Raw genomic sequence first — 24,238 nt, forward strand, 5'->3', positions numbered from 1 at the left:
TGTGTATCAAGTATTAGTAACGCTCCTAGCGTTTGGAGTCACATGCTCGCTACATTCATCATAGCTACATTTTTATTTACTCGTATTACAGCCAGTCGGACACTTTGCCTCAGAGTGAAACGTCCAGAGTTATATCATAGTCCTCCACTTTTTTATAGCAGCGTTTCATAAAAACCAAGAACGGCGTTTCCACAGTCTTCAAAGCTTGTGTGTGTGTGATCTTAACCCCCGTCAATCGCCGCGGTTACATGTACTGAAATACTTAGTCATTGGTGCCTATGAGAGCTCCGCTCTTATCTTCACCACTTATTTCGGTCCCAATTACAACGGCGCTGGGAAATAATTCTGCTGAGAGAGCGGCAGCAATCAGCAACGGAAGATTTTTCTCGCTGTTACAACTCAATAAAGATTACAGGCTCGACGGATATCTCACGGGACGATATTTCTGAGTGATTTCCTGCCTTAAAAAGAACTTGCTCGCCATGCCAAGTCTGTAAATACTTGAGAAAACCGCGGCGCAGTGTCAAGTCGGAACTCCTCTGTGGCGTTTGGTTTCCCAGATAAAGGAGTTGTGCTTCTGTTGTGTTATTATGAAGATCAAGCCGTTACTCACACAGGTCGCTGTCAAAGAGAGAGAAACAAAAGAGTCAAGGGTGCTCTGTGCTCTCCTTTAAAACCCCTTCTGCTATTTTTCTTCTACAGCAGCGTAAAATGCTGAGGTTACTGCAGCTCCGGCACTGTGGACTGGATATCAGCACATATTCAATATTAAAGGACTACGATTGGAATCTGGGCCAAAGAAAACTGGATGTCTGAGTGAAATATTCTCCCCGGTAATCTTATTGATTCACGCTGCAGTTGTTTGTCAAAATCTGAAAGAACTGGAAAACATGAGAATCCCCGACCACGGAGTCTGATACCTTCGAGGAGGACGAGGCCGACGTGGAAACCTGACAGGGTTCATTCGCGGGGACAGATTGTATTTATGTGAAATTATTCGTGTTGATGTTCCCCCCGTATCCCCATAAAGTTACACTCAGGCTCGCAACTTGCAGAACAATTTCTTTTCCCTCCGCCGGTCCCCCGCGTGGCCCAAATATGTAGAGGAATCTCGCCGATACTTCAGGGTGCAGGGTTTAGTTTCAGTCCCACCGTCTGTACTGCTGGTATTATAAGAAGGCTCGTTTCAGCTGTCTACTGCACTGCAATTATGTTAAAACCCTGATAAACAATGCAAATTTATCATGCAAAATGGCAATAAAACAAAAGACAGAGGATCCTCTGCGCTTCCTGAAACCATCTGTTAACTCCCACGCAGCTGCTGACAAAGACCACCCAGGACTCCTTCTACCAAATCACAAAGCAAATTAACTATAAAAGAATAATCATGATCCCCAGTGATTTCTGTTCCGCCGTTAACGCCTTTTTCCTCCCTCAGACACCCAGACTAAAAACGCACAATCGCAATTCAAACAGCAGCTATAGTCAGCCAGGACGCCGAGTCACACAGCACAATAACAATAAAAACACGAGCCTGCTCCCTCGAGTGTTAAATGCTTCAAACAAATCATCCTTTCTCACAATGTTTCTTAATTAAAAAAATCCTACAATACACAGAGAAAGATCACAGCAGCACCGGAGGCGCCTTTTAGCGTTATATACTAGATTTACCGCCGTGCTGTTTTATGCCCCCACCAACCAGTCAAGTTGCAGTTTACATCCGTGCCTGTCCAGACTTATATAAGACATAGAGTGAAGACTTTGAATAAAAGGTATAAAGTGTATTTTGTCAAAATTAGCGTACGAATTCTTGAGTTATGGCCAAAACCATGTTTTGTGAGGTCATAGTGGCCTTGACCTTTGACCTCCAAAATCTAATCAGTTCATCCTTGAGTCAAAGTGAACATTTGTGCCGAACTTGAAGAAATTCCCTCAAACCGTTCCTGAGATATCGATATCGAGTTCACGAGAATGGGACGTACAGTTGGACGTACAGTTGGACGGACGGAGGGACGACGTGAAAGCATCCGGCCTCCAGCCACAACCATAGAGCTGAATGACCAGACCATCACAACCATGCCCATGAGAAATTCTGTGATGCAGTGATCGGATAATGCAGGATTGGTCAGATTGGGTTTTTGCGATTAATCTGCTTATCATTTTCTCAGTTGGCTGATCAATCAGAAAAGAACATCTCAGAAAATGGTTGCAGGTGGCAGGTTTAAATCCCTCGCTTTGTCTAATGAAAAGCCCAAAACACAATGAATATCAATTTAGAATAATACAAAAAAGAGATAAGCAGAAAAATCACACATTAAAGAATCTGATACCAGGACACTTTTGGCATTTCGGCCTAAAAACCGACTAAAACGATTCACTGATTATCTGATTCTATTCTCATGGCTTCAAATTATCGCTCGCGAGATGACACACGCTTAGGGAAATGGATTTCCCCTAAATCCGTGCCCTCTTTCATTCACCAGCTGGCCCTACAATGCGATCTAACCCAACCCCAACCAAGCAGTGTTTGTACTCTATGCGAAGGGAACTGGACTTGCTTGAAGTCCTTGAAGACGTTTCGACTCACGTGATGACCGGGAGGGTCAACGACTCATGTGACCTCAACGACAAACGGTGCTGACCTCACCAGAGGATTAATACCTGGGACTCCCCACTGGTCAGTTAGAACTGTAGGAGCCTTTCGGATGAGAGGCCGAGCGTCTTCAAGAACTTCAAGTGAGTCCAGTTGCCTTTGCGTAGCATTTACAGAAACACCACAGAATCTTCCCAGACGTATTTGTACCTAAACCTAAACCTAACCAAACCTTCACCATAACAAGCTTTTGAAGGCACAGACAAATAATGTCGTCCTGCTGACAGTGGGGGCAGATCAGAGAACACTTCTAGAAGGCAGTTGCAAACAATGTATTGTATCGTTTAATTTGGTGGACTTGTTGCTCTTATTAAGGTTTGGTTAATATCAAGCAACTAAAACATCTTGGTTGAGGTTAGGGGAAGATTGTAGTCTAGTTAAATACAGAAAAAGTTTCTTAAAGGTCTTAGTTGCCTAAACCACAGACTCTGGATGCGAACCTCAGTCTCACCCACCATTAACCACCTCTCTGTAACTCTGATGCCGTTCGTGAACGGCACTTCATCCGTTCAGCTAAACATTGCCTCTGAACCTCATCCAGCCAACATCGCAATTGGGAATGCAGCTTCGTCATACATTAACGGGATGTGTAGGAGACAGGGTTGCTTACCGGCAGTCTTCATTGGTTTCTTTCTCTAACGAATACGTAAAGTAACAAAATGTCCTCATTATTTTAATAAAAAAACCTAATCCAGTCGCAGTTAATGTTTCCATCAAAACATATTTACAATTATAAATTAGCCGTATATAAACGTAATTTATAGGGGACAGGGTTGTGGTAGAGGATCTCACGGCAAGGGAAAGGAGGGAGTAGCCAGGGTACAGCGGCCAGGGTCTGCCGGTCCGGGGTGTGACGAAACTGCTGCTCTCCTGAACTGCTGACGTGCATCGACGCTGAAAAAAAAACGAACACAGCGCTGGGGACGGTGACGTACCAACCCACGATGGAGCACGTCAACACACTGCCAGCATGTGTTGCCCTTAAAAGTCATTCAGGGCTGTAGCGATGTCACGCTACAGTCAGTGCTCTCACGACTGCAAATAACTGCACTGAACAGCGCTGTTTACCGGTGAGGACTCTCAAAATAACTTCTGCTTACGTTTTTCCTGGCAAGCGACCTCTCCCGCCGTGTAAATAATGTATGTTCTCACGTAGTAGCAAAGGCGGGAGTAGTGTTTTATTTTGCCCTAAAAAAAAAAAAAAACCTCAGAAAGTGTGTCACTTCTGGGTGACGGACCGTGATTCAGGTACCGTGCTCTACAGCAGTCATTCTTCTTTATTTAACCACAAAGACTGCCCTTCCCTGACAGTAACCGAGTATCTTCAGCTGCCAGATCTTAACCAGACCTTAACCATAGATCAGAAATGTGAGTCATTCCGGACAACAATTTATGTTGGAGGACTTCATGTGGTGAATCCAATATATTCATGTTAACAAAATCAGTATGTTTCTTTTCTTGTTCTGTCCTTTGCCCTCCCACCATGAACAGGAGCTGATTGAAACTCTGCATCACTGCTCTCGCCTTGGGCATCTGCGCTCATTGATTTCCGTTGTTGTGTTTTTTTCCCTGAGTCTCCAATACCTTGTTTTGTGAAGCATTCGGTGTCTTTGGCTGGGCAACAAAGACCAAAATGATGAAAAAAAAAAAAAAAATGAGAGAGAAACTCAAGTATTACTGCTTTAACTGAACCACGCAGGAGAACGAAATACACAGAGACCCAAATAACAGTAAAATATGCACGGACCCCGGGGCTGTGCACAAACACAGAATCTGTCTTGCTCACTGTCTTTCAGACGAAATCTGCCCACGTTTTTCCTCACAGAATCAATTACAGCGTCACCAGGCAGACTGCAAAACCTCTGTATACCGCCGCAAAGATGTAGTGGGTTTCCTCTTTTCAGTTGCAAAACAAAAAGGCCCTTCACAAGATCGCACAAATACTGAAGCTCCAGATTATCTCCAAATAACGAGTTAATTACCTCGATTCATTATCTTGATATTATCTCCTATCGCCTATCTAGGTATAAGAAAGTCGTTTTGTCGTGACAATATAATGACATAAGAAAAACGTAAGCAAAACACTCTGTTATCCCAAGATTGTGAAATTGTCTCGGGATAATGGGAAGCCGTTGATCGGCGGCACACCTGGCTAAATAGCAGGAGCTACCAGACGTCAGCGTCAGTGTAAAGTCAGCGTATCAGCATTAGCTGCAGCACTTTATGGAGCTTTCGCTGTGTGGGAGCAGGTCCTGGCTCAAAGTTCAGTGGAACATTAGCTGCTCTGCTCTGTATCTATTCAAGGTTTTACCCGGGATGACTTTGTCAACCAGTCAGTCGGAGCTCACCCCCAAAACATTTTCTGATGTAAACGTGAAGCATATGGTTTTATCGCATGTGCCATCGTTACTCGATTTCTTTCATATCCACAAAATCTACAAATCCTCTTGTCCCATGGTAACTTTAAACGTCTACACCGTCCCGTCCTCTCTCCGGCTCTTACTACGAACGTGTCGGAACGTGCCGCGACCCCTCGTCCCATCCATGGACCTCTTTTGCTGGGCTGTGGCATTTGGTCCACGAGGTCCAGGTAAAGAATGTTCATTGGAGGCCACCAAAAAACAGAGGTGAAAAGTTGACAACGCCATTAGATGTCTCTGTCTTTTCTGGAGGTTATTTGATTTTTAAATGGGTTTTCTTCTAGAAGTTCTGGTTTAACTTTGGCTCTGTACCCAACAACGGCTGATGAAACCCTCCAGTGACATGTAAAGATTAGAAACAGCTCTTGACTACGATGGACAAAGCACATTAGCAGCCCTCGTTGCTAAAGCTCACCAGCCGGGTTTCCGTCCACGTTTTATTGCTTCAACAAATAAGTCACATGCGAGTGACGCTGACATTGTCACTGTAAAACGCGTGTGCGGTGTGGGGTCGGAGCGTAGCGACAGCGCTCCGGTTCAAGGCTAGATGAAAACAATGTATAGAAATAAAAACCAAGAAAAACCCAAAATGTAAAATCTGTGTTCGCGGGACATGGGGATCAAGATCAAAGCTGTATGCTTGATCGATTCCAGCACTCGAATCCACTTCAGCGGTGACAGGCAGTGGATGCAGCGGGGTGGAGGAAAACAGAACCCAGGAAAAGATCTGCTGCAGTTCGACCTCAAGTCGATGTTTCCTTTGACGCGCCGGAGCTTTGTGTGGAGGCTGAATCACAAACAGCTGTCCGCATACAGAGCTGGATTTACTCAAATTAATCAGGAGAGGGAGGGTAGATGGTGGGTGTCGGGGGAGCCAGCTGAGCTTTCCATTAATTCTGCCTCTAAAATCTATAATTAAACAAAGAGTCGTTTGTTATCGTTGGTTTTTATGCTTATTTTTTTTAATCTTCAATCTTATTTTAATGACCCGGACTACAGAAGAATGTGTTCAAAAATGCCAATAAAGAATTTTAATCAATCCAACAATCCAATTATCCATCCATCTTCTCATTTTTTTCATTTTTCCATCCATCCATCCGTCCCTCCATCCATCCGCCCCCTCACCCAGCCCTGCTAATGGATGCAGGAGTGTTTATAGAAGCTATAAAACTGAATTCTGACGACTTGTTTGATGAGAAAACGCTGCCTGTGCCAGATTTATCTCTTCTTCCTCTTTCTACTCATCCTCCTCCTATTTTTGTCCTTTCCTCTTTCTTTTGTTTACTGTCTTCTCTTCCTGCATTCCTTCACTCCTTCACCGCTCTGCTGGTCTTTATTTCTCTCTACCATTTCTTGCTCCTTGTCCCTCCTTCCTCCTCCTCTTTCCCTTCCTTTATTCTTGTCTTCCCCCTTCTTTCAATCCACCTTATTTGTTAATCCCACTGCACTGCTTCTTCCCCCTCTATCATTCCTTCTTCTTGTTCTTTCCCATTTTCTTTTCATTCCATCTTCTTCCTCTGTTTTCCCTTTCTTCTTGTCACCCTTTCCTCTCATCCTTTCTTGCCCTTCCTCTTTCCTTTCTGTCCTTTGTGTCCTCTCATCTTTTCACGCCCCCCGCTCTCCTCCCTTTCCTTTCATTTCTTCTTGTTGGCCTTTCTCCTTATCATTTCTTCTTTCCCTTCACCTTTTCCATCTTCCTCTCTAATCCTCCTTCCTCCCTTTCCCTTGTTTCATCTTTCTTTTCTTCTTCCTGCCCTTTTCCTTTCGTTTATTCCTGTACTCGTGTCCTCCTCCTCGCTCACTCATTTCCATGCCTCCCATTTTCTTCTCCATCCTTCCTCTTCCTCATTTCCTCTTCCTCCTCTTTTGTTTCATCTCCACTCTTTCTTTCCTGCCTCATAACTTCTCTCAGCTCTTTTCTTTCCTCTCATCTTTTTTCGTCCACTTTTTTCATCCTCCTTTCCTTTCTTTATCTCTCTTCTCCCTATTTCTTGTCTTACCTTCTTCTTCTCCTCTGCGCCTCCCGTTTTTCTTGTCCCCCCGTCTTCCTCTTCCTCCCGACCTCCTTTCTTGCCTCTCATCCCCGTTTCCTTCCCACCCCTTCTCCTTTTTGCACTCTTCATTTCTTTCTCAGTTTTCTTGATATTCTCCTCTCTTCCTTTTCTTATCTTGCTCTCCCCTTTCTTCTTGTCAACCTCTTTACATCTCCTGTCCTCCTTTCTCCTTCCTCTCCCCCTTTTCTTTTCTTAATTCTTATGCCTTTCCCGCATCTTTCGGTCTTCTCTTCCCTATTTTTCCTGTGCCTCATCTTCCTTCCCTTTCCTTTCCTTTCTTTGTGTCCTCGTGTCCTCCCCTGTTCTCCTTCCTCTTCTCTCCCTCCTCCCTCATCCCATCCTCTCTCTCATCTTCCTCCTCCCCTCCTATTAAATCCCTCAGTGAGCAGCCACACTGACAGTTTTTTTTTCATCCCCAGTCAGAAATCATCCCTGTCTTTATTGTCAAGCTGCTGAAAGATGAGGCATTGTGTGTGTGGCGGTGTGTGAATGTGCAGACAAACTGCGGTTTGTCGAGTGTGTGTTTGTGTATGAGTGGCACGTGTGTGTGCGTGTGTGGCGGTTTTAGCAAATGGTAGCCATCTTTATTTTCCATTTTCTCTCTCCAGCCTCTCATGTCTACTCTCGTTGTCACTCCCTACATTATCGACACACAGACACACACTACAAACACACACAGACTACTTACTTTCCTATTGAATGACAAGCTCTAGTGCCATTTAAACCGACCGAGTGGAAAACAATGGACATTACTCAATGCCATAATAACTCTGTTGCTGCAAAATATCTGAAAACTAACAACCGCTGCCTTCCTTCAACAACACCGCTGCTACACAATCAACCGTTAACAATAATTATGTTAGCCCCATTCTGCTTAAATTAATCTCCCAGAGTTGCAGTGTTTGCAAGCAGCGTTTTCATAATGACATAATTGAACTGAAGACAGACATCACAGTCTGGCAGCTGACGTAAACCAGAGATGGTTTTAATATACAAGAGACTCAATCAAGTAACCACAGGGAAATCTGAGGCCTGGATAAAGAGAACTGTGGCTCCGGAAATGTTCTGTACAACAGAAGCTGCCTTCACACTGTGCAGGAGTAACCGTGATTGCCAGGTTCCAACTTAACCACCCTTTACCTCAACACTCAAGTCATAATTACGACTGGATATTCAGATTTTTCTGAAAGCTCCGATATATCCGAACTTTTCTGAAAAACCAAACAAACGTGGATTCCTCGCATCAGCTGAAGACCATTGTTTGAGGCAGTTAACCCTGTTAAACCTGTATTAAACGGATATAGAGTTAGATTGTCCATTAGTCCATTAGTCAAAGTAATGAAGCACTAAATTAATGACTGCTATTCTACACCTGATGTGTTTGTCAAGGTCATAAGCAAAAGCTCAAGACATTTAAATTACACGTTAACCTCGGATGAGACTGTAAGCTGATGAACATAACTCCCTCGCTCTTTGGTGCCTGTTGCACTGCATTCTCCCCCCGGCCATTTTCTATTTTGGTTGAGTTCTCACTGTGAAACTAGCGCTCTATATGGTGGAAAAACAAATTTAGTGTCAAACTAACGGTCAAACTAAAACAACCTTCAACACAACATGGCTCAATTTATAAATTGAGATGACGTGACAGTGTATTTGTCAGTGATGGCTCAACGGGATGGTGTACAGAGTTGGATACCGCGCTCCAAGAAACAGAACAAAGGTTTTTCTTTATTCCTGGTCATGGAATACAGACATGCAGAGACTTTGCATTGAGATGACGCTGCACACATTAAAAAAGCTTTTCTACTCTCTGAGAACCCGACCGGGGGCAGCTGTGACTCAGGAGGTAGAATGGTTCATCCGCAAACTGGAGGGTCGGTGGATCGGTCCGAGGTCCACATGTTGAAGTGTCCTTCCACAAGACACTGAACCCCAAAGTGCCCCTGATGGCCGTGCAATCAGTATGTTTGTGTGTGAGTGCGATGAACCTTATGCAGCCAGGTCTGCATGGGTCAAAAATTTTAGACTGGATCTGAAACTAACTTACCCCAAACCCGGGGAGCACCGGTAGCTAACCTAGTTAGGTGCATACCATTAAGGCTGAGTCCTTAGCTCGGCAGCTCGGGGTTCTTTGCTGCTTGTCATCCCCTCTCTCTCCACTGACTGTCAAATAAAGGCGAAAATGCCAGACACAAAAAAACAAACAAACAAACAAAAATAAAAAAACCCAAACAAGATTAAAATTCATTCTCCAAAGAAAGAGACCCAGTCCAAAAAGAACCCGGGGGCAGTCAGACCACATCCAAAATAGATCTGATCCAATATACAGAAGAATTGACCTGAACAGATCCAAACACATGGAGCACAACAACAGTGACAGCAGCATCAATTAATGTGCAGCCACAGTAACAAGCCATACAACAGGACCCCACCAGATCCAATTAGACTGGATATAATTTGGACGTTGCTGGTTCCGTGGAACCTCTGAAGAGGTCCGCTCTGTTCCTAGCTGACAGCTAAAATACACATCTGCGTTATTATTGTTTCGCACTCCACCATAATCCTTAGGAATAAGTAGTATTAGACAACCCGTGATAGAGAATGAACATCAACTGTAAACACTTAGAGACACCGATGAACTCCATAATTGAGTCTTCAGGCTCTCACCAAAAGACAACATGGAAACAACCTCAAGCTAACCAAGTTAACATGGAGTTGGGTTCCTTAATAGGATTCGATAAGGGGATTTGATACTGGATTTGGATTCGATTAAAATCCTGTCAAACCCCAGCCCTAATTGTACAACGCTTGCCCAGAACCAAACACCAGCCAGCTCTAAAACCAGACCGGCACACACGAGCGCGTTTATATCGTAACTAAAAATGACGAGATCACTCCTTTTGGTGCTTCACAGGATCCTTGTAGAAAGCATTCGCCTCAAATTATTCTACAGAGACCTTGCCCACAGACGCTGGAATTGCTCTTACAAAACATTTATGATGAGAAGAACAATTGAACAACACTTGAAATGTTCTAAACCAGCCCCGTAACTCCAAAACATTTTTGACTTGGACCAAATTTCCTGTCACTTTGCACCATAATGATCAATTCAGACAGAAGCAGCTTTAATCCGATTTGGATTTTAAGAGACGAGACACTCTACTGAAGAACCCCTCTGTGTATAAAAAGGAACACGGTGTTTTTCAGAAAGCTGCAGTCAAATAAAATATGAAAGGCAGACAAGGAGAAGAGGATCTCGGGTGGTTCTTAGAAGGTTTTCCAGGTAATGACAGATGGTGGGTGGTGATATTATGATGCGTTTTCTTTATTACGGTGTTTCCTTGAGCAGTGGAGGCTGTGGTGAATGAATGCAGAGCAGAGCGTGTGGGCGTACCATCCTACCACGAAGCCTTTTCACACTGGTCGGCACTGATACTTTGATACCTAATGGACTCTCAGTCCAGCCCCCACATGAGCTGTGGCACTGCTCTGAAAACACACTTCTGTGCCTCGAGTAGGGAACAAGTCTGTCAGCGGCGCCATTTACTCGTCATGCTCGTCCACTTGGGCCTAATCTCTTATATTTCAGCTTCTGTCTAAATATCAACTCAAATGGAAAATCATTACTCTACTTCTAGACTCAGGCTGACGAATCAAAACGACAATATATTGAGCAAATACTGACATTTTAGTCTGTATCACCTAACTCTGATTGATCACATATTTCGTGTGAAGCTGATCAATTCAGCACTGGTTACACACCACACCTTATTATGAACCCCTTCAAATGACCCGGTGGCCATTTTTGGCATCTATTTTCTTCTTTGTGTATTTATCATAGCAGGAGACCTTTTCCACTTTCTCAATATTTGTCTAATAATCTCTTCGTTTTACAAAAAACGATCACAAAATTTCGAAGATGCATAAAATTGAAGCGGGGAATTGGAGCGAACAAAGGGTCACTGTGATATCATTTGACTAATTCGTGTCGACAACAATTCCGAATGGAGGCAGAAAACCGGCTGTAACATCACTGATGGAGCTGCGCCCGGAGGTGCGACGTGACTGACAGTTTTAGCTCACAGACAAGCAGCGGGAGCTGCAACGACAGCTCTCTCTTCCAAAAAGCAAACGCAGGACAAGCAAACATGTTGAATCACTTTCTACTTCTGCAAAGCCTCGCTGTGCTTGAACGTGACCAGAAGGTTTCACGGCATTAGACTTTATATTTCTTGTGTCCAACTAGAGTTTTTCTCACGGTGGTGCTGCTGCTAGAAGAAATCAAAATTATTAGGGATGGCACTCTGGGAACCATCAATATCAACACTAATTTTACGGTTTTCTTACAGGTCATAGACTGATGGAACTGGCCAACAACCTGCCACGCTTCCACTGAGCCGTCAGAGTCATAAAATACATTTAGATGATCCAGTGTTTGGTATTTTTACACATAACATGACACATTCATTTGGCTGCAATCAAACACCCCCGTTTCAGTTGGTTTTCAGTAGACTGAAAGCTGTAGGCCTCTAGTTTCACAGCTCTAAACTGGTAACAACAACGGATTCCGCACCAGGAACGGAATCTCCTGTTTGCACCGGTCCACAATCCTTTACTGGGTGGGCCGGGTCCCGGCGTTCAGGTTTGACCAGTCAATCAGCAGCTGTGACAGACAACTGGCGGAAAAAAATCTCGGCCCCATTATCTGCAGAGATTCAGAAGAAGAAACAAAGACCGAAGGTCTGGAGGCGTGTTCGGACACAAGCAGCACGATTCCACACAAAGTCAATGGAAGGACGCGACTGGGCGCGAAAAAGATGCAAATCCGCCCAGCTGTGGTGAAGACGAGATGTGCGAGGTGAAAATGTTTCAGCTCCAGTGAAAAATTAGCATTTGTCCCAGATCCTAAGTAATCTACTGAATAAACACACAGAGACTGGAGGGAGATAACGCAAACAAGTGGAGTTTCTGGTGACTTCTGAAGCATTTTCAATGACTCTAAAGGTCTCGTTTGTTGAAATTCAAAGACTTAAAGAATTTACACCTGCAGATCTCGACATTTTCCCCAGGATGGCGACAGGAAAAATGAAGCATAGTGATGAAGTTAGGTCTTAAGGCATGAAAAGGACTGTCAAGTTCACCTGCTCATTTTTAAAAAGCTTCTGAAGCCCTGCATCCTTGTCAAATGCACCAGGGGGGCTGCTTCTGCCTTCTGCTTGTCTGATTTCTATGTTTTCAACCAATAACCTCCTGTCATCACAGCTCAGTGGAGCCGACAGACAAAACCCAAACAAAACTCTTCCACCAGCTCCACTCTGCACCACAAAAACTGAGATGAAGCTGGATTTTACTCTGATCTTTAGATTAATGATTCTCCTTCTTTAGCGAGAAGAACCGTGAAAGAATCAAGGGAGTAAATGAGGGAATATTTAAACATTTCCCGAAAATGTATTTGTTGGTAAATTTACATCTTTTAGAGAAGACATTCTTCGTCATAATAATGTGGAAAACCTATTTTTGATTGATAACGAAATGACATGGAACATTAGGTAGAGCTGTAGAAAGTCTCTTCATGAACTGTTAATAACAGGACTTTAGGCTGTGTTGATTCTGGTTCTGAATTAAAAACAAGATTCTCCCATTAATCTTTGAGAAGCAGCACCTTCTGAGACAAGTTTTCATCACCAGCTGAGCTGCAAGGCCGGCCTCTCTGCCAAGAAAATTCAAATTCATGTACAGACTTTGGGTAAATTTGATCAAAACCTAAATCGTTTTTTTTTTTTTTTTTCAGAAGTGTCTTGATGGTGTCGATTGCGCCATCTGTCATTTCTAAGACTGAACTCATTCAGTCACATTCTCCGAGGTCTGCACATTAGGCTCCAAGAGCAGTTTAATTACCAAGAAGCCCACTGCAAGTCCTGATGAGAAATACGACGTGGAGCACAGCGCTCAGCATAACTGCTTGCAACTAGTTTGCGGTTTCCTCCTTCACAGAGAAAAGAGAAAGAGACTTTTCATTACAGGTGAAACAGGTAATCAATTAATCAAAGATTCAATGGACTAATTAAACTCCAGCTTTTGATAACAGATTCATCGTGTGAGTTTATTTCCCCGCAAGACTCGCATGAACGGTGCAAAAAATCCACGGAAGGCGCCCGGGTGCTGTAAAGTGCCCAATCTAACCGGTGCACCTGCTCTCAAGCTCCCAAAGGGCCGGTGGGTCGGTGGACACAGGAGCAATGTATTTAGCCAGATTTACCAGCACGTGTGCTTCGGTCTCAGCGTTTTCCAGCGGCAGCAGGACAGGAGCTCTGATAAAACCACCGTCCAGTCCCCGCCCGGCCCCACCCAGCAGACAGACACAGTCAGAGGAGGTCGCGTGGCTCAGGTCCTATCTGTCGGCGACACCTGGAAGTTGCCTCCCGGATCATATTCTTCATTAATGTTTACAATCTATAACGTTGTCGTCGCGACTGTCCATACTGTAAATCTACTATGTTGCTCTGTTTCCTGTCTGTCCGTCCTGAAAGAGAGATCCCTCCTCTAGTCCCTCTTGCTAAGGTTTCCTCAATTTTTTTAGCCTTGTCGGATTCGAGAGTCTAAGCACAGAGGGTGATAATGGGCGATATAAATCAAATTTGACTTGACTGGGTGGTGAACACGGTGGAGCATTTGGCAGCTAAAGAGCCAGAGATTTCCCTCAGGAGCCGGTCCAGTCCAAAACGGAGAAAAAGAGAGGGAGTACTGGACTTCACATTCATCAGATGGACTCAGGCTCAACTCCGGATAAACTATGATGTGGGAGGCGTAAATAGCCAATCGTTTGCTGACGCGTTCATCATATCAAATTTAAGGTGATAATATGCCTGTGTTTATTGAGGTAGCCCAAAAATGAACTGACGCCGCTTCAACGCTGGTTACTAACACTAACCGTACCTTAGTCATGATTTACTCTCCACAACCGCGACCTGTCCCAACCATAACCACACTGCAGTTGATGCGGATACTGTAGGGAAAAAATAAACTCAAAGCTGCTGATACTGGACGTTTTTTCTACCTGTATTTTCTGCCTGGAATGGACGTGTCTGACTGGATGACGTCAGATTCAGTGTTCAGCGTTAACCTCTGTCTAAACACAGCTCCAGTCCACTTCGACTGCCCCCGAACGCTGAGGCTCGGCGCAGACGTCTCCAAATCGATGCTCTCTCCTTGTAAAATTTCTGTGAAGAATTCCTGCCGGACTCGGAGTTTAACGGCTACAAATTCTTGTAAAGTCTGTGCGCGTGTCCGATCCGACGTCTCAGCAGACGTGAGTCAGACCGAGAGGAAAACCACATCGAGAGTCAGGAGTCACACGTTTTTTTTGTTTTTTTTGGCCTTTTGAAAATGCGTTCAGTGTTTGAGAAGAAGTCTGAGTAGCTGGCTGTCAGATAACCGTCTGACCACGCCGCCCGAGGTTCGCTCCAGCCAGTGTTCTTTGAAAATGAAAGGATAAGCAACATCAAAGAGCTGCTGATTATCAGCCTCAGGTGCAGACCGGACACGTGACGGCGTGAGCTTGAATCCTGCTGAGGACCAGTGACCGTTTTCTGAAGATAACGTGTTCAATAAAAAGCCCAGTCAGTCAGTGATTATCAGACGGTAAACAACACCTAATAAGCGTAACAGTTATGATTACTTTTTATTTTTCTCTTAAAATGGATCCATTTTCATGTCATTTAAATTTATTTGGTTCTACTTAGATGCACATAATGAATTTAGTGGATAAAGAGTGTTTTAACCCCCCCCCCAAAAGAAAAAGGCAGCAAACTAAATTCACAACATCTGTGCCTTTGTCACACTGTAAAACTCGATGTCGTATTGAGAGGCTTCATCAACAGACTGTAAGTGTAATTTGCTGGATGCACTAAACCTGCGCAGATTTTCTTCAGCTTTATCATTTTCACACCGATGGTTTGGGGCAAAATACTCGAAGTGACAAAATGAAAATGCGCGTTGAAAGCCTCCCCTGAAAGCTGTGGAGAGGCTCCATCTGAAGGTCGAATCGACACATCTGCAAAACCAATTATTTTACAAAAGTATCTCTAATGCGAAGCTACCTGTAAGTGATTTATGTGATGTGATTTTGGCTTAAAAGAAAAGATGCAGTCATTCAAGTTGTTTTTTTTTGTTTTTTTTCTCAGCTTGTTTTTGTCCCGTTGCCTCTAAATCCTCAAAGTGTTTAGAGAACAAAATGTTTGACATCAGCGATCAGGAAGCTTCGCCCCAGGCTGTTGTTCTCTGACAGGGTACGCGTAAAGATGCAGACGCTAGAAATAAAATCCCTCTCAAATAACCTGATCTGCATCGTCTAGACATTGTGAGGCCACAGCACAGGCACCTTCCTAATCCGATCACGGTTTAAATACTGCTCGTGCCTGACTGGATGTAATTAATATAACTGCACTGTGTTGTTGAGCACCGAACACAGCGGTGTCGTGAAACGAAGCATATTTGCTCCATTTTAACGACCGCCCTGAAAAAAAAAAAAAAAAAACAGACGTGCGGCGAAGCTGTTTTTACTGTTATGATGTTGTCATTAACCTCACTGTCTGCACGCTGGAAGACGCGCTCGTTCTGAGTGAAAAGCACTTTGTAATGACCTCAAGCAGTAACCGCGCGAGGTCCCGGGCCGCTCGCACACTCCCAGCCCGGGACCTCGCGCGGTTACTGCTTGAGGCGATGCGCATCGCTATCGGCGCAGGTTTCATTTGGGCCCGGTTGGTTTACAGATCGTGCCGTGTAATGCGCCCTCCGCCCTCACATTTCATAAATGCGATGTGCCGCGTTGCATCACAAATACCGATTATTAGTGATTTGTATGAATTTGTTACGTATAATGTGTCCGTGGCAACCATTTGTTAACGCGAGCAACACGACAGCCACAGTAGAGTCTTTGGTTATTGATCCACACACAAACGGTGTGTGAACTATAAAACACATGTACAATTCCTCAACAAGTAAAATGAAATTTGGTGTTTTGTAAATTTAACACAGGCTCACGTCTCACAGGTTCAGCTGACGGGACAATCTCAACTCCAGGTTCCCCCCCGGCTCGCTTGCCAGGGGGACCTGGGTGCCTTCGACGGAGAAAACACAGACCAGCAATGGGCCCGAGAGCCGGAGGAATCGGCGGAGACGATGACGTCGCCCCCCTTGAAACCTGACAGCTACTCAAAGGAGGTGTCAGGAGAGGAACCAGTATTCCGTCTGAGCCATTTCCCCCCCTCGCATGCATCGACAACATGATCTCGGCGGAGAGTTTCAGAGCGTCCGTCGTGTTTTTTGAAAAGCAGAAACCAAGAACCGCGGACAGGGAGCGGTGTGTTCAGCAAGTCGGGGGTGGGAAGGATTTCATTAGAAGTCCCCGGTGTTAATGGTGTGGCGTATTGCTGTTATCATTATAATAACCTACACCTGAAGTAAAATGCGGGTTTATTTATGCATGAAGCGATAGCAACTGGGCTGAAAATATAAAATCACTTTTCCTACATGATTACGAAGGAACATTTGACGTGTTAGGAGATATAACGTCAGGTTAATCACAATTCACAAGCTTTCTTCCCTCGGTCTTCTGTGTTTCCCCACATGCACCTGTCCTGCTCCCCCTCCGTCCTGATGCACACTGGCTCAGGATCAGCTGTTTACATGCGGCATCACGCCCCGATCGCAGCTCCCCCTGAATAAACCGAACGCCGTCAACATCGCCATGGAAACCCAGCCTGTGCAAACCCGTTAAAACCCGCCAGGTAAACGGGACGACTCCAAAGGGCTGCCGGTTTTCACAACATCTCCGCCCCGCCGTCAGCCGTCAGCTCGCCACGGTTACGGCAAACGGGATTTGATGTTTCCAAACAAAACGACGGTAGCAAGCGGACATTGACGAGCACGTCAACACCACCGTGAGATGATCAGAATTCAAGATAGACCGATAAAATCCAACGGGAGCAGAATGTTTTTGTTGTTTCACCTTCATTCGGCCTGCAGGGATCCAGACTGACAGACAGAAAGCAATAACGGAGCAGCCGCTGTCGCTCACAGACAAACTCGAGTGCAACTTATTGTCATGCAGATGACAGTCTGAGCCTCTGCAGCAGCAGAACTGCTCTTTTCTGTCCGTCACCGAGGCTGGATCGCATTTTAAATGGTAGCAGTTCAGTTCAGCTGTTTTCATCTCATCCCTACAGTTGACCCCTTTGTGTGTGTATTTTTAGCCAGGCTAGCGGCAGGGCTCCAGGGAATGACAAGGTGGGATGGTCGGTCCAGCCGGACCACAATATCTGAACAACCGTGCGACGGATTGCCCTAAAATTCATTCATGGTCCCCAGGGGATGATTTCTCAGCAGTTTGTATGAGCCGAAGTCATTGGGATTCAAAGTCTCCACTTTTCATTTGGTGCCAACAAGTCGTCACTTACCCTGCAAAATGTCTCAAGATCTACTCGACGGATTAGTATAAGATCTAGTTGAGACGTTCCTGGTTCCCAGACGACAAATCCCACTGGTGCACCTTTGACTTTTCCCCCGGCGACATTTAGTTTTTGAGTGAAACATGTCAGCAGCTGCTGGATGGATTGCCATGAAATTTGGTTCAGATATTCATGGTCCGCTTTTCATCCAGCGCCATCATCGGGTCAAAATTCACATTTGATGCCTGCAAATAATGACATATGCCTAAGTCCCGCCTTTTAGTCCTGGTCCTAGTCCTGTTTTTTTGAATGATTGAGCAATTGAATGTGTCCAATACCAATTCACAAATATCGATGGAATTCTCCTGGAAAAAAAAAAGAAAGATTTGCTTCTGTAGACGACTCAAGGTTAAAAGTCTGCAGTTTGTGTTGAAAATGTTTGAAAATAACTGTGTTTTTGGAAATGGTTCATAAAGTGCTACAAGAAATACTAAAATATAAGTTCCCTGTGAGTTATATTGTATTTCATCGCTGTGATTTCTCTAAAAACATTGTTATAGGAAGCAATGCTCTGTTAAAAAAAACATCCTGAAATTACACGAAGCACAGCGGCGAAGAAAATGGGGAAAACTGACATGATCCAGGGCTTAAAACGATGAAACGGGAACAGAGCTACAAATTAATCCACCAACACGACTGCGTGAATGATGGAAATTAGCTGAGTGTATTTCTGGAACATTTTGTTTTTTCTGTCATTATTTTACATTGCAAATTTCTTGCCAGGGAAGATTTTGATGTTAAAACAGAAGAAATTCATCGTCAACAACACCAAAATTTCATAGGGAAGCACCAAAGTTACCAGGGGTAAGGTACCAGTCTGCAGCTGATCACACCAGGACCTCTGCCTACTCTGTAAACTCTTTATATTATGAGGGGTTTGGGTTTTTTTTGTTTTTTTGTGGTAATCATCTTTAATTCAATTGTAGTATCTGAGCTTCGGGTCATATCCAGGCTTTGTTTTACCTGTACAGCAATTTAACGTACTCAGTGTTTCCACCGGTTCTTCCTGTCAGCAGGTCTGTAATTATTTCATCGAGTTTGGATTCAATTTAATTTAATTGTGCTCACGATTCAAAATCTGATTAATTTCAGTGCCAAAACTGCAAATTGTAAACTGCAATTAAGCTGTTTGATTCAAGAATAATTACACCACACTAAACTTCAGACTAAGTCAAGTAAAGTCAGTGTTATTTATATGGCGCGGATCGTAACACAAGTTCCTCTCGGGGCACTTTTCATAGAGAACAGGTCCGGACCGTACTCTTTATAGTTACATTTGCGGGTTCCACTTAAAGATGTATAATAATATTAATATGACGATGACATTAATAAGAAGAAGACTAATGATTAATAATAATAAGACTCGTTATAATAATTGTAGCAGTGGCTGCCGACCAAGGTAGAGGACGAAGCATGACATTTATTTTCAAGGCTAAACGGGAGACGCTGGGTTTGTGGGACGTCACGGACAGAGATGCGTCAGAGCCGCTGGACGGCAGACCCGGGCTGGGTCCTAGTAAAAAGGTTCCCTCCTACACACAGCAAGCGATGCGTTCATCCCATCGGGTGCAGGAAGGGGAGCAGCGTCAATCGTCTGCCCATTCAGCTGACTTGAAGAGGCTCCTGTCCTGGGCAAATATCCTCAGCAGGCGGCCCAGACTGTTCTCACGTTGACCTGTGAGACACGGGTCCAACTCGTAACACTCGTTACTGGTTGCGTCCCTTTTAGGTTCATCCGCGTTACACCCGATGGTTTTTCCCGAGTAGCTGTGATCAGGGTTTTTAAAACATATTAACGACCTTATGCAATCAGTGGTTCATAAACACTCTGGCCCGAATACATTTTAAAATGCACTGCAGTTTTTTCCAGGGGAGGAATTTCACATCTCACGTCTCTAAACATGCAGTTTGATTTTTAATGCTCTCCGACTCTCACTCTGCCTCGTAAAAATAAAAAAATGCACTTACAATATCCGCTCTGGGAAACTAAAGCCCGATGAGCGTTTCTGTGGATCTATCCAGGCAAGCCCCAGCCTCAAGGTTGTGGTCTTGGTTGAACACTGAAAAAGTCACCGCCGACTTGAAGAATGAGACGGGATGCTCTGACCTTTTCAGCGTTCGACGAAACCCACCCTATCTCCCTTGACCAGGCGTTTTAGCAGAGTGGAACTTAAGAGATTATATGACTAATAGATTAGTCAGTTGTTTAGATAACCGGTTGATCGTTTGTGTAAAATTTCAGTGATTTCACGCCTTTCAAATGTCAGCAGTTGCTCGACTCTTTGGGTTTCAGACTCATAGCTGGACGAAACGAGAAACTGAAATACGAATCATTTCTACCGGGGCTATGGGAACTTGTGGCCCGAATTTTTGCCGCTTTTTCATCAAATTATCGGGCGATTAGTCGAGAAAAATACCCGGCAGGTTCACCAGTAACGAGCACAGCTGCTAGCTGCAGCCGTGTAGCGGCCTGAATTTCGGGACACAGGACACAAACCCCGACTCAGGTGTCACAGTCCACTGCTCCGCCTCTGGGTTCCTTTGCTTTAACAGATTTTCCTTCCCCGCATAGTTTAGATGACTAAATAACCATACAGGCTCAGGCTCCAGCATGACCCCCCCGGAGTTTTACTTACTTTGAGCGGCGCGAACACGCTTTACTCTCTGCGCCAAAATAGTCGACCCCCAAGGTCTACTCGCCAGCGTTCTCCAGCGCATCCGACCGAAGGGGACCAGTGATTCAGCCATAAGTTTAGAATATTTCATCGCAAATACATGTGCTCCCGAGGTCGAACAGATGCTGCCGTTGGAGAACGTCGCCCAAAATTAAAACACAGTCGCAGCTTAGCGAAACTGCAGACAAACGCGGGAAACGTCTGAACGCGGAAGGACCTAAAGGGGACTAAGATACTGAAAATTCTGCGACAGACACGTTTCAGACTGGACCCAAATGATATCGAGAAATCAACACGCAGTCTTCCGAGGGTCGTGTCTGCAGGTGACCGTCGTTTGTGCCAATAGTTACCAGGCTATCGTCGAATATTTACCCTCTTAATGTGGGCAACAATCCCGGTTTTCAGTGTTCAAAGGTTGTGAAAAAGCCCCTGGGGCTGCACTACCACCACCACAGGCCGCTAAGGCTCTCGAGTGGGGCCCAGATTGTTGCTGACAGCGAATGAGAGTACGGTCACCGCGGAGCTCCGGGTGACCGTGTGCGCAAGTGTTTCACCGCCGCTCAGGAATCCTTCAGATCGACAAATAAACAAAGCAGGCGGGACAGGCCGGCGTTCCTCCTGTCAACAGCATCTGCCAGCAGCGGGGAGTACGCTCGGGTTTCTCCTGCCTCGTCTAATCCCGCATCCCTGGAAAATAAAAAAATAAAAAAAAACCAAAAAACTCCTTCTGGACACCATCCATCTGTTTCTCTCTTTTCTTTTTTTCCTGCATCTCTCAGACTCTCTCAGGCTGTTGTCCTCTGCTGTCACGTCCAATTCCTCCCTCCATCCAACATCTCTGTTTCCCCCTCCTCACCCCGCCACTTCTCCACCCATCCCTCCATCTTCCTCCATCTTTGTCTCTCCCCGGGATGACTTAAACTAAAAAAAAAAAGGATTTCACGAGCGGCAACATCCCCGGTTATTCCCTCAAACGGCTAGAAGATGGACCCCGGGGCTGCTCATTAAACCCCGGGCGGCCCGGCCTGTCAACCTGCAGCATTTACGGCCTATTTAAAAAGATTTTGACCCGCGCTCTGAAGCCTGATTAATTTTGACATCACAGTGTTTTTTTCCCAAATGAAATGAGCAAACAAAGCCCGTGCGGATGCAACAAAAAGGGGGATTTGCAGAGGAGGCTCAGTCTCGTTCCCTCACGCCTTCGCTGAGTCGCCACTGCACATGGAGATAGTTGCTTTCTCCCCTAATCTCCAGCAAAAACGAGTAGGACTGGATGAAATGGTTCCGAAAGGGGAAGGAAGAGGAGGAGGAGGAGGATGGAGATGGAGGACACTCTGCTGCTGCTGCTGCTGCTGAAGCCGCTGCTGCCTCCCTCCTCCTCCTCTTCCTCCTCTTCCTTCTCTCTTCATCTCCTCTCCAAAAGAAGAAAGACAACAACAACAACAACAACAAAAAACAGAAAAAGCCTCATGTCTGCGCATCAGCGTGGCAAAAATCAGCAGACAGACAGTGAGACGGACAGACTGGGGACGCTGACACCGGCCGGGCAGCAACAATGGGAAATAAATATCATGTGGCAGGCTGGCGGTCAGCCCTCCATCACACGTCCCCGCCGTGTGGCTGCTGCTGTGCGGGCGTCTTTGTGGCCTTCGCACCTGCGTCCGACCGACCGTGTGTGCTCTGAATGTCGAGACTACTTCGCGTCTCTCTCTTCCCGTCTGAGCGTTTTCCAGCTCGGAAAAGGGAAGAATTCTGCCCGGAAACACGGAACGTGGCCGCAGATCAGGTGGCCGCAGGTGTGAAGTGACCGCTGCCGTGTGCGCGTTTCTGTTTTGCGTTGCTCTTGTGTGTGTGTGTGTGTGTGTGTGTGTGTGCGTGTTATCGTCGGCCTTGACGATGAAGAGCCGCTTACCTTCTCGGCTCCTCTGTGTTTCTTGGCGGCCGGCGTGTCGTCATGCTGCCGCCTGACAACAATAGCGCCGCCGCCGCCGCTTTTTACTCCACAATCCAGCGCGGTTTTATTTGCCGCGCCGCCGCCGCCGCCGCCGCTACTCCCGCTATTATTGTTATTGTTTACGTTGTTAGCGTTGCCGTTATCTCCAGCGATCCTGGGGTCCGGCGGGGCGCAGAGGCAGTGTCCGGGGCCGTCGCGGCACGGATGATGCTCGGGCAGGGCGGACGACGGGAGGAAGACAGAGGGAGGAGGAGACGAGCCATCGCCGGGCTTCTCCTTCCTCGTCCGGACGGGAGGAGCGGGAGGAGCGGCAGGCGGAGCCGCGGCGTCCCTCTCCCTGTCCCTCTCCCTCTTCCAGCCCCGAATCACGTTTTTCCCCTTCCTCTCCTCCTTGCCTTTGGCGCATGTCGCAGAAGAAGAGGCCGTGGTCACTTCGGAGACGCCGTTGTTGTGGTTGTTGCCGCTCCCGCCGCCGGCGCCGTCCGCCTCCCTGGTGACCGCTGAAATCATCTCCAGACCGTCTCCACCGACGCCGCGTCCTTGAGCCTCCCGACGCTGCTGCTGCTGCTGCTGCTTCCCGACCCCGACGCACAGCTCTCCACCGCCGCCGCCTCCGCCGCCGCCGCGCACCGCGACGGCAGCCGCTGAGTGATCCGCCGCCGCCTCCGGTTCCTCTCGTTCCTCCCGGCCGGCTCGGCTGCGTTTAAGCGCGGATCTCCTCGGCTCCGACCCGCCGCCGCCGCCGCCGCCGCCGCCAGGTCCCCGGGTCTGGAGCGAGGGCAGGGACGCGTGTCTGTCGGCTGAGCCAGCGGCGCTGGAGGAGGAGGAGGAGGAGGTGATGGGGATGGGGATGGAGGCGGCGGTGGAGGAGGAGGAGGAAGAGGAGGAGGAAGAGGAGGAGGAGGCGGTGTGGTTGGGTGACAGCTCCCTGCAGTCGGTCAGCAGCCCTCCGTTCTCCCCAGCTCTCAGGAAGCGGTTCATCTCCTCCTCTCCTTGTCTCCTTTGTCGATCTCCACAATAATCAGCATTCAAGTCATTGTCGGCCCGCCAGCCCGCCGCAGTGAGGCAGAGAGCAGCGAGCCGCGGATGGACACACGCGGGTCCGCAACGGGCTGCTGGATCGGGTCTGGTCCCGGAGCGGGTTCTGGTCCTTCGCAAACTACATCGCGGGCGGAACGACGGCCGCGAATGTCCGCCGGACACCGAGGTGCTCGGCGGGTTCGACGTTCTGCGGGACCGCTGGTCCCATTTCTAACGATCCCATCTTCTCCAATATTGAAGACATCGACAATGTGACCCTACCGATAAAGTTTTGGGAAAAAACCACCTGACATCCGAGAGAAGCGCTCAGATTTACGCCTTTCCAATAATTACGTAATCAAACATTCACATAAAAACACGGTAATAAAGGAACATAATGTGTGTTCTAGTGTCTCCTCGTGTTTGTTTTCTGTGATAACGAGGATGTTCTAGGGAAGAAGCTGCAGGGTTTTATCTGCTCCCTCTCTCTCTGTCAACGTGGGTAACAGGACAACAACAACAACAAAAATCCCAGGAGCCGCGAACTCGTGATTTGGTGAGAAAAACGGGGCGATTCCGTCAGTCGCGAGGCGTCGCTGTTCGGCCGCAGGGGGGCGCTGCGGCGTTGGTCTCGTTTGCCTAAGCGCCAGACCGGGGCTGGATGGGGCCAAATTTCTGACGGACCGACGCGCCCCGGGCGCCGCTCTCCGGGCTCACGACTCAGCCACGGGGGGGCGCTGTGATGTCTGTCTGCCTGTCGCTTTTCAGCACCGAACAGAACGAAGGGGATCTGTCCGGCCGTCTTCCGATAGTCACCTACCACGCGCTGTGTGCATCTGACCAATGTAACGAGACTCTCGCGACTTTAACGGTAAAACCTATAATATTCCTGAGGCGGGTGTTAAAGTGCATCCGCGGTCTCTACAGATGATCTAACGGAGGACTATCTTTGTC

At 46.6% G+C, this 24,238-nt stretch overlaps 1 protein-coding gene across 1 annotated transcript in view; it reads right to left on the minus strand.

Annotated features, from left to right (window-relative positions):
• The window catches only part of znf608 (zinc finger protein 608), a 58,307-nt gene extending 35,062 nt beyond the window's left edge, over positions 1-23,245 (minus strand). Inside the window, exons 1-3 of the mRNA XM_040154098.1 lie at positions 23,145-23,245; positions 22,895-23,069; positions 22,223-22,831 (exon numbers count right to left, since the gene is read on the minus strand). Coding sequence (XP_040010032.1) covers positions 22,223-22,831; positions 22,895-23,069; positions 23,145-23,245 — 885 coding nt within the window. The remainder of the gene's footprint in view (positions 1-22,222; positions 22,832-22,894; positions 23,070-23,144) is intronic.
• Between the last annotated feature and the right edge of the window lie 993 nt (positions 23,246-24,238).

The sequence above is a fragment of the Xiphias gladius genome, chromosome 19 (assembly GCF_016859285.1).
Source record: "Xiphias gladius isolate SHS-SW01 ecotype Sanya breed wild chromosome 19, ASM1685928v1, whole genome shotgun sequence".
NCBI lineage: Eukaryota > Metazoa > Chordata > Actinopteri > Istiophoriformes > Xiphiidae > Xiphias > Xiphias gladius.